Source organism: Mycteria americana, chromosome 4 (genome assembly GCF_035582795.1).
Source record: "Mycteria americana isolate JAX WOST 10 ecotype Jacksonville Zoo and Gardens chromosome 4, USCA_MyAme_1.0, whole genome shotgun sequence".
NCBI classification, from domain to species: Eukaryota; Metazoa; Chordata; class Aves; order Ciconiiformes; family Ciconiidae; genus Mycteria; species Mycteria americana.
In genome coordinates, this window is record NC_134368.1 from 7,270,189 (window position 1) to 7,280,274 (window position 10,086).

Below are 10,086 nucleotides of genomic sequence, written 5' to 3' on the forward strand. Positions count from 1 at the left end.
GAAGCCTAGGCCAGCGTTGTCTAAGCACTCTTGAAAGTGTTAATAAATAAGCATCTATATCCCCTTGTAGGCACCTCAGAAAGGGGTTTAGTTTTGAGAACAGCTGACTACCTGCTGCTCAGTAGCACTAGGAATCAAAGACAGTCCAATGAACTGTCTAAAAAGAGATTTGGGTGTCTTGTGTTAAGCCTCTAGGTTTGAAGCTTCTGATCTTTAATCAGTTTAAGGGTGGCTGTGGAAATGCTGCAGTCATTAAACTACCTAATGGCGCTTACTGTTCGTTTACTTCCTCAGGGAAAGTGTAAAGGTCGGTGTCTACCCTCTGTCCCTTGGGACCACTTGCTGCATAAGCCAGGGGGGCTTGTCTCTCTCCCCACTGAACAACACTTGGCTCTGACAGTGAGGTGAGTCGGTCTTTGCTGCTTGCCTCTGTCCCCAGTAATGCCTGATCATATATGGGTTTCTGAAAATATTTGTGTCAGTCCTGTATACACAGCCAAAACACGTTTGTCTTACAGAAAATACGCTAAGTGCAGAGAATATTGCTATGCAAGCCTGTCTGTGTCCTTTGAATGTGCTTGGAAGGATGATACTAGAATAATTTGCTGGAATTGCATGAAAAAGCTAAACAAAGGGTTATATTAAAGTACTGACTGCATATTGCCAATGATACGGAATTTTTACTCCCATTTTCTTTTCTTACTGTGCTGGTATCAGCCAGGACCTTCATTAGCATACTGGACAAGCCTTCATCTGTTTGAGGGGTGGAGAGGGGGAGATACATACAATGCAGGGGGCTCCAGCCATTACTTTTATCCCTGCACTCTTTGTGACCATGCATGGACCAGTGCAGCGTCCATGGGCATACAGGGGACAGAGCCCATCTGGGCAGATGAGGTGGGAGGGCCAGGCCTGTAAATCTGTGTCCAGCTGCACAAACAAGTTATCAGGAGACAAAATAGGGCATGGTTTGCTGGCCAAACGTGTACTCTTGTCACAGGACCAGTATGAGTAATGTACCTCAGTTTGATTGAGGGAGAAGTCATTCTGTGCACACCCTGCAGTACAAGCCTGGAGAGAGCAGTTTCCACGGAGCAGCCGATGAACTGTAAATTCACACCATCACTCACCTCATAGAGCCGTGCCCTACAGCTGCTTCCTGCTCTCAGATCAGGTCAAAAGGCATATCCACCATCACTCGTGCAGATATCGACAACTTCCCGTGCCTCTCGATAGAATAAAGCCTTGCATTACTTCTAGAGATGCTAGAAGAAAGGGAAATGTAGTTGAAAGTTTAAGGGGGATGTTTTTTCCCCCATATCTTCTAGCCTGCACTATTCCAAGTAACCTCGTGTCTTTCTGTTCTCTTTCCAGGTACCTGTGACTCTCATCCACTGGTGAAACTGCTGAGAGCAGCTGGAGGAACAAGGGCATTTTGATTGCCCCATGCTGTAGAAGGCCTAATTCTTAATTACACTGTCTTATGTTAGCTTTGCCAAACTCAACAGTTGTGCCAATGATAGATCTCTCTCAAAATTGGAAATTGTTTCCATTGTGTCTTTTCAAGAAAATGAGTAAATCCGTCAGAATTCCCTGCATTTCCCTCCACGGGATATAACTTCAGTCATTTCACCACTCCTAAGAGTAAACTAACTCCCTACTGAGTTATTCATGACTCCTTCTCAGCCAGGCTGATGTATATCTGCTCGCTTCCTGAGTCTGCTGTGAGGAGTAAATCAAGCGTCTCCCTTCATGCTGAGTGCTGGCACATCACAGAATTTCTCTGGGACTCCACAAAGCAGAAAAAAATCGACACAAGCCAGAATCTGTCCCACATCCCAGATGAGCTACCCAGCTTTTTAGCTCTCAAACCAACTCTCCTCATTGTGCCTCTGAGCCGTGATGCTCTTCTTTATTCCGCCTCCTAAAACTCATTTCTTCCATCCTGCCCATACATAACAAATAGTGATGAGCCAGGATATAGCACACTGCACTATATCACTGTCTGATTGTATCACTGTCCCTGGGGCTTTCTCGCTCTTCCCTTCTTACTGTTCTGCTATACTGGGTCGTGTCTGCAGTAAATTTAGAGATTGTAAATAGTTCACAGCTTCTCTGTGAATCACCTGGTGTGCTCTGGGGTGGAGTAAAATGCTTGGGAGCAAAAGGAACTGGGGGACAGCTTGCCTAGCCACTAAGCAGGGCTGGTAGGAGTAAAACGTTTGTTCTCAACCGTAAGGGTATCTTATGGAGGGGTCACAACCGGAGCATTGCAGCAGAGAGTCTAGTGCTGTATCGAGACTGAGCCCTCCAGGGTATCAATCTGCCAGCTACTACTTTTGCTTTTATAGGATTCCTTTGATGCGCAGTGGCTTACAAAATGCAGGAGGTTTGAAGGACATCGGCACTGAGAGGTTCTAAGCCAGATGAATCCCTTCTCTGTGAATACAAGTACAAGTACTTGTACTTCAAGTACAAGCCTAGCCAGGGGAAAACCCAGGCTCAAATTCCTGCTGCATTTGATTTGAGCCAATGTGGGATGTATAGGTTCAGGGTAGCCGTTAGGTCTTCACCCCAGGACTGGCTCTGGAGGTGGCCCCATGCAGCCACGATCCAGATATCTCCATGTAGCCCCTCACCTTTGCTTCAGACGAGATGGAGACTCTCTGTGTCTGCTCACATGGAGTGAGGACCTGCTGTGGCACCTCCACGTGGCTGCAGGGCACGTCCCAAAACTGGCAGGATCCTCTGCAGCAGCAGGAAAGGTCCATCACACCAGGTACCCGAGAGAAATAACAGAGTATCCCTGCAGTCTCATGAGACATATCCAGAGGTAAGCAGATGGTCTGCGTGGAGAACAGGGTCCTTGGATTAAATTATGTGTTTGGTACCTTCCTGACCCTTGTGGGCTCTTTTTAGACTCTCCAGAGGATCCCAGCATGTCTGGGGTTCCACCAAGGCTTATTTTTACATCACTTGTTCCACCTGAGTCAAAACTGCTTCGCAGCAGCATCTTAGCCCCTAGTTTTTCAAAAGTTAATCTCAATTACTGCCACAGGACTAGACCAGTGGGGCCAGTGACCTGCCCACATTGATCTTCACAGCCTGAAGCGGAGGCAGCCAGGCTGGGCTAGCTCTGAAAACTGCCTCTTCGATCTACCTAGTTGGAACTGAGGAAAGCTGGTGCGTTGCAGATGGGTTGGGGGTTTCCACAGGCCACAGCTTGCATGCTCCGCACAGGCAGACTCCCCTCCGCTCCGGAGCAGAGAGGACAGGAACAAAAATACCAGGAAATAAATACGATTCTGTTACCCATTTGGCTTGGAAAAGCAGGCAAGTTTAGGTAAAATCCTTTATGGAATCTACTGAAACCACTGGAAAAGCAGAAAAAAACTCTGCCTCAAGGTCGTGCCCCCAGGCTGCACCCAAAGTCTATCGCAGCCACAGCGATACCGCTGCTACCGTGAAAACAGCCCTCCTCAGTCTGTGGTGATAAACAAATGACACTAAAAGGGGACCATAGTTTTACAAACTTTCCAAGCCTACGTGCACCGTGTGCCGGCTCTGCAGAGGGCAGCGGCTCGTTGCAGCTGCAGAGGATGCTGCTGCCGCGTCCGGCAGCCGTGCAGGGCTCCGCATTCCGCTAAAACCTGCGTGTAGATGTAGAAACCCCTTTCCCTATGGCTATACCATCATCCTAGGGCTAACCCCTGCTGTGCCACACTGTCCTGGTGCAAGTTTAGGACTGAAGAGTGGATAATGTGAATTTTCCGTGGTTCCTTTTTCCCCTACAGGCTCCCAAAACAGGCTAGAGGGGTAAAGGCTTTGTATAAAAGCGTAATTATTCACAGGGAAATTAATTCTCATGAAACATGTAAGGTGTTAGCAAGTAAGAAAGGTGCTTTAAGCAAAATAACCATGTGTTTTCTGTGAGGCTTTGTTATGGGTAAAATGAAGGGAGCAGCAGAGCGTAGAGGGCACCAGGCACCGACCCTTTCCCAGGCGGGTTGGAGGGCTGGGGGGGGAGAGTTCAACCTCCCGTCCCAAGGGTGAAGGGGCTGTTTTCATGGTGCTTGGAGGGGGAAAAAGGATTTCTGTGTTTTTAGACAGTGATTTTTTTTATTCATGTTTCCATGAGCTCAGTTATAATGTGTGCTCCTTAAAGAGAAGTGTCTTTATCCAACCCATACACTGAAGTTTCACTTTTCTTCAAAAAAAGTATGCTGTGGCAATATGCCGTTTCTTTGCACCTCCCAGCTGGGTGATTGTGAAAAGTGGGGGGGTTTTAACTCATTTCTTGAACTAGCCCAGCAGTTCCTGCTGGGTTAAAGGCCAGTTCTTTAATCTTTTTATTTCAGCCTGGATTGCAAAGGGCTTTTTGTCTGCATACCCCCCCCCCCCGCATTCTCAGAGAGAGCAGCACCTCTGAGATGAGATCAGATGCATGGGCTGGCAATGAGGTGGTTGATTTATTTTTTGAAATTGCCAATGGTTTTAAATCGTTTGAGACTCCCTATGTATATTTTAAGGCTCCTTCTGGATTCAGAGGCAGGGGGGTGATGCAGGGTGGGAGAGGCAGAATGAAAGAGGGGAGTGGGTGTGTGCTCAGAGCCCCACCTTCAGCCCAAGGCAGAAATCTTTGTGTTTCAGTGAATATTCTGCAGACAAAAAGCGAGTTATTTTGACCTATAAAAGGGAAAAAAAAACCCACATCTTTTCTTTTTACCAGAATTTCTCTTTACTAGTGTAGCCAAAGTTACAAGCCTGGGTAGCAAGTAGCTGAGCAGGCAGTAATTGAATAGATGGTCCATGCTCTAACAGACAAATTTTATTGAGTACTACAACTAGGCAAAGCAAAGCGGTGATGTCCAGGCTCCGAAAACAAGATCTCACCAATCCGTTGGCCAGACGTCCTGGGAGTCTTGGGAACCCAGAGATGGTTGCTGCAAAGGTCTATGTGATTCAGCTCCTTTAAGTCCAAGGTGATTACAGGGTCTTCCGTTCTGCTCATCTTTTATTGTCTTTCCAAGTCTTTGAGACTGGTAACACTTCTGCTGTCTTCAGTGGGTGCTTTTCCACGCTCAGGCGTTACATTCCCTTCTCTTTCCTTCCAATCACACTGTCCTTGGCTTTCCTTATCCCGTTCTCTGCTTAAGGAGTCTTAAGTCACACAAGAGCAGCTTCTTCACATTAGCATTTGGGGATGGGAGGTTCAAAGACAAGTTGCTTATGCTAACTCTTGCTTTTTTACTGTGAGGGTGATCAAACACTGGAACAGGTTTGCCCAGAGAGGTTGTGGAGTCTCCATCTGTGGAGACAGTCAAAACCCAACTGGACACAGTCCTGGGCAATCTGCTGTAGGTGACCCTGCTTAAGCAGGGGGGGTTGGACTAGATCATCTCAAGCGGTCCCTTCCAACCTCAACCATTCTGTGATTCATGCCAACCACAGGCTGCTTGGCCTGCCCTCCCCTCCCGGATGGCCCTCTTGTAACAGAGGAGGCCATCCCTCACATCAAGGTCTGGTATGGCGTGTGTCCCCACCGCTCAACGCCTACTGGGTTGCAGCCAACAGCGGAGCTAAAAGTTCTTCTTGGTGGCAAACACAGAGGCCAACCCAGTCTTGCCCTTGACTATGGTAGGAGGCGCTTGGCCAGCCCCAGTCCTTTCACCTGGTTGTCAATGCAGAGCTTCACCTGCCTCATCCAGTAACAAGTCACTACCATAGCAAAGCACACACAGATTTGCATTACCAGTATAACTACAATGGGGTGCAGCAGCATGTTGAAGATGCCGGTGGCCGTGGGGGACCAGCCAAAGAAAATTTCCCACCAGTGGTGTTCTCCCACCCTCTTAATTCGTTCCATTACCTGTTTTATAACATTACCATCATGATGTACAGTTATTAGGATCTTTTTAGCTTCTGCCTTGGCATTTTCTAACAGCTGCTGTAAATTTGCATGCTCTAACATTTCTTTTACAAGTGACAAATCCATACCGATGGGGGTTGGGGTTATACTACGATACAAGGTATAGTTTCTGATTAGCAACTGGCTAGTAAACACAGGCGGTTTATACACAAAATCACAGCCTCTAATAATGGCTACATTGCAAGCACACGTATTCGAGTCATTAAACACGGTCTGATTATAAATGTCATTAATTTGCACGTATTTACACATCGTTCTAAAACACACGCACCCTTTCCCTACGTACACTAACATGGTTTTGTTGCTGCTCTGGGGATTGATCTCAAAATGACACACCCCTTCTTTGGTGTCAAAGCAAACATCGCTCGCCTTAAGGGCATCATCTTCGCATATGAATCCCAGCCCCCTTTCCAAAATGCAGGCTTCCAAATCTACAGATTGCCATTTCCCATCAGACACCCTCGCCCACATACGGTGGTCCAGGGGGTAGACCACGGACCCGTTTGTGTTAACCCCCAGGGCCACAATGGGGTAGACCTTTTCAATGCGGGCCTCCGCCACGGTCAGGACATGGGCGATGACTGCGTTGAGGACCTGGTCATGGGTGAAGTTGACGAGCCTCCACCATGCTTGGAGCTGCCGCTCCTTCTCTGTGGCTGCATCCCACACAATCTTGCGGATCTCGGTGGGGAGGACACCGTTGTCGCCGTCTCTCAGGATACCTGCAACGACACTCTGCACCCACATCTGGGCCTGGATGCAACTAAGAGCAAGGGAGATGTTATTTTGTTCGATGCCCAGTGCTTGCAACAGCACCTGGTGGTCTTTCTCACTTATTTGTTCCCAGGTGGGCAACACCTCTGACACGAGCCATTGCCCCATCCCAAGGCTGGCCAGGGATGAATTCAGGGGGTTGAGGACGCCCTGCACTCCTGAGGTGACAGCCTCCAACTTGTTGGCCAAGACCTCCATGTTCATGCTGTTGAGGACTCCCAGCCCGGTGCCTCCTCCTCCCAGTGCCGTGGCCAGCAAGTCTCTCCTGGCCCGGGTCCCCTGGATGGAGCGGCTGTGGAGCCATGCCAGCCAGCCAGTGTTGAGGGTGGATAGGAAGGGGGTACAGTGCGGTCTGATGGATGAAATATTAACAGTGGACAGAGACAACACCACCTTCTTCAGTGACCGGACAGGCCCAGTCAACAGCTCTTGGATGTGATTTTGCTTGACTACATAAGGGCCTATTTTGGAAACAAAGGGGCGCAAGACAGCAATGATGGTAAACTCTTTTTTAAATCCTTCGGGGCCTCCTATCCACCACTTTCCTCCAAGCTCAGGGGACATTTCTACACTCAGGTTTCCTCGACACCACACCTGGAGGTTTATGACCAGGTGTGGGCAGCGTCCATAATCCTGATTATACCATGAAGCCTCCGTGCCTAATTCAGATCTATTAAGTGTTTTGTTCTCACGGAGGCAGTTTACTGACACGACCCACTTGCGGCCATTAGGGGCCGTGATAGTCACGGTGGTGCCATCGATTTGCATCGGGTCGGTTATACCTTCTTGGGAGTATTTTATTTCCAATTTTACTTGGTTGCCAACTTCAGCATATTGGGCTGCATGCCAGGCCAAAAAATGGCACTTTGAGATCTTAATGGCAGCAAAGGAGCGCGTCATGGTGGTAATCTTGAATTTAAAGGACAGCCCCACGCTATCGTGTGCCCAGAGGCAGACCACAAAGACCGGCTGGACCAAAGTAAAATTGCACCAACAGTCCAATTTTTCCACAGCACAGTTTTTTTTCTGATTCTTCTTAGTTTTTACTTCAGTTACGGAGATTTGAGTTACTCGCTGGTAAGTGGATCCATTAATTACCCTGCACCCTACCTTTATTTCTTGTCCCACCTTCCCCAGCAGCTGTGGAAGTCTATTTGTGCTGTCCCAGCTCCACTCATTTTCCAAGTACACCTCCGTCCCGTGCATAACCACCGTTGACAAATTTAAGCGTTTGTTAGAATTTAATCCCATGCTTCCTGTATATTTTATGTGAGCTTGAGACCAGGGCCAATCGGTCCCAATCTTTGTGTACCTCCTAACCCTGTGCTGGCCTGTGGCCCATGTGTCCGGGTGCCTTTCTAAGTGGGAACGACTGACTTTTTGTCTGAGATGCTGATGGGTTGGTTGGGCATGTTGGGTGCTCAGCACTATGCACATACCAGAAAGCAAAGCAAATCCTGCAACCAGAAATTTGAAAGCATTTTCCCCGCAGCACAAACAGGGCTGGTGATGCAACGAAGTTCGCCCTTCCCGCCGGTCACAATCGCCTTCCATTTTCCTTTATCTGCAAAACATAAGCAAGACGGGCTCTCCAGCCCCGTTAATTTCCCTTCCATGCTTTTAATTGTGAAGAATGGAGCCATTTTTCCTGCCTTTTCGCCCCCTTTCTGATTTCTACCTGGTACATGGAGGGGCTGGCCTTGTTCACAACCCTAACAGGCCCCATCCATTGGGGTCCCAGCACCTGGTTCTTCTCTCTAACCCCCCGATACGTTACCAGGTCCCCCGTGTTCCACTCCATGGGGCGCAGCAGCATTCCCAGCTGCTTATCCATCTTGGGGATGTTGGTCTCCTGCACCGAGGCGAGCTGGTGGTACGTAGCCGACACGGTCCTCAGCATGTCCTGGACCCATCTGTCTGTCAGCACACGGGGCTGCAGTTCATCCGGCGGCTCCCCTCTTTGCCACCAGTGTCCTGGCAGCTTTGGATCTCTTGCAGGAGGCAGCTTTTGGGGAGAAGGCGTGTGAGATGCCACAGCCCCTCGTAACGCCAGCAGGACCAGTGGGAGCTTCTCATCCCAGTCTTTCCTTTGCTGGTTCACAAGCTTCCTCAGCGCCGTCTTTAGCAGTTGGTTGTGTCCCTCCACCGAGCCAGGCTTCTGGAAATGCCCCATGATGTGAAGCTTTTGCTTGATTCCCAGGGCTTGGCACACCCCTTTCGTGACTTCTCCGACAAAGCGTTGGCCGTGGTCTGAGTCGATCTCCTTTGGGACACCCCACCGTGAGAAGACGTGCTCTACCAGGATCTTTGCAGTTGCGCTAGCCGTGTTGTTTCGAGCTGGAAACGCTTCCACCCACTTGGTGAAGTTATCGCTGATCACCAAGCAATACCTGTTCCCTTGGGCTGTTTGGGGCAAAGGGCCAATAAACTCCATCTGCAACTTGCTCCACGGCCCAGAAATCCTCTGGTGGCCCAGAAGGACTTTGGCTGTTTTGGCATCGGGATTGTTGGCCGCACATGTCAGGCAGTTGCTGACGTACCTCTCCACATCCTCTCTCATTTCAGGCCACCACCCAGCGCCCTGCAGCCTCACCATGGTCCTGTCCATCCCGAAATGCCCCTGCTCATGAGCCAGGGCCACCAGCTCTGTCCGGACGAGTTCAGGCACCACCCAGACCGGGAACTCTGCCCCCTCCCTCTGCGCCAGGACCAGCCCCGAGACATCCTTCCACACCTTGCACCCTTTATACTCCCTGCCCTGTGCTAACTCCTGGATGCTGGGGTCTTGCGCCTGCAAGCCCAGCAGGTCCACACTCTCCCAGTGTCTGCTGGGAGCTACCGACACGGGGTCATTCTCCAAGGTCTTGTTGGGCTTCCACATCAGCCCTTCCTTCGCGCCTTGCTTGGCTTTGGCATCCGCCTCCTTGTTCCACTTGGCCTCCTCCGTTCCCTTCTTGTGGGCCTTCACCTTAATGATCTGGGCCGGGCACGCCCTCTGCTCCGCCAGTCTCGCGAGGTACAGCAGCTTTTTGGCATAGGTGACGGGCTTGCCGTCAGCAGACTGCATGTCCCTCTCCCTCCAGAGTGGCAGCCATTCCAGCGCCGCCCGCACCACCCAACCCGAGTCTGAAAATATGGCCAGCAGCTGGTCTGCCGGCGTGTTTTCCAAGGCGGCCGTCACGGCCACCAGCTCGGCAGCCTGGATGGAGTGTGGCAGGCACTTCCCCTTCACTACCTCCCCGGTGCCCTGGTTGATGGCGGCGTAGCCTGTGTAGGGCACCCCTTCCTCGTAGTAGTTGGACCCGTCTACGAACCACACGACATAGCCTCTCTCCTTGGCCTCTGCCAGGCTGAGGCTGCTCTCAAACAGGGGCGCCCGCCGC

General features: G+C 50.2%; 2 protein-coding genes across 2 annotated transcripts in view; one reads left to right on the forward strand and one right to left on the reverse strand.

Annotated features, from left to right (window-relative positions):
- The window catches only part of KRCC1 (lysine rich coiled-coil 1), a 29,580-nt gene extending 27,995 nt beyond the window's left edge, over positions 1-1,585 (forward strand). The window contains exons 10-11 of the transcript XR_012775439.1: positions 295-404; positions 1,375-1,585. The gene's annotated coding sequence lies outside the window, so the exon portion shown is untranslated. The remainder of the gene's footprint in view (positions 1-294; positions 405-1,374) is intronic.
- A 3,280-nt stretch (positions 1,586-4,865) lies between these two features.
- On the reverse strand, positions 4,866-8,848 carry LOC142408579 (uncharacterized). Its single transcript, XM_075499149.1, has one exon. The coding sequence runs from the start codon at positions 8,255-8,257 to the stop codon at positions 5,633-5,635; it is 2,625 nt and encodes an 874-aa protein (XP_075355264.1). The 5' UTR covers positions 8,258-8,848; the 3' UTR covers positions 4,866-5,632.
- Between the last annotated feature and the right edge of the window lie 1,238 nt (positions 8,849-10,086).

Excerpts from the sequence above, each read along its gene's own strand:
- LOC142408579 (XM_075499149.1), bottom strand. The coding sequence starts at position 8,257 with ATGGAAGGCGATTGTGACCGGCGGGAAGGGCGAACTTCGTTGCATCAC.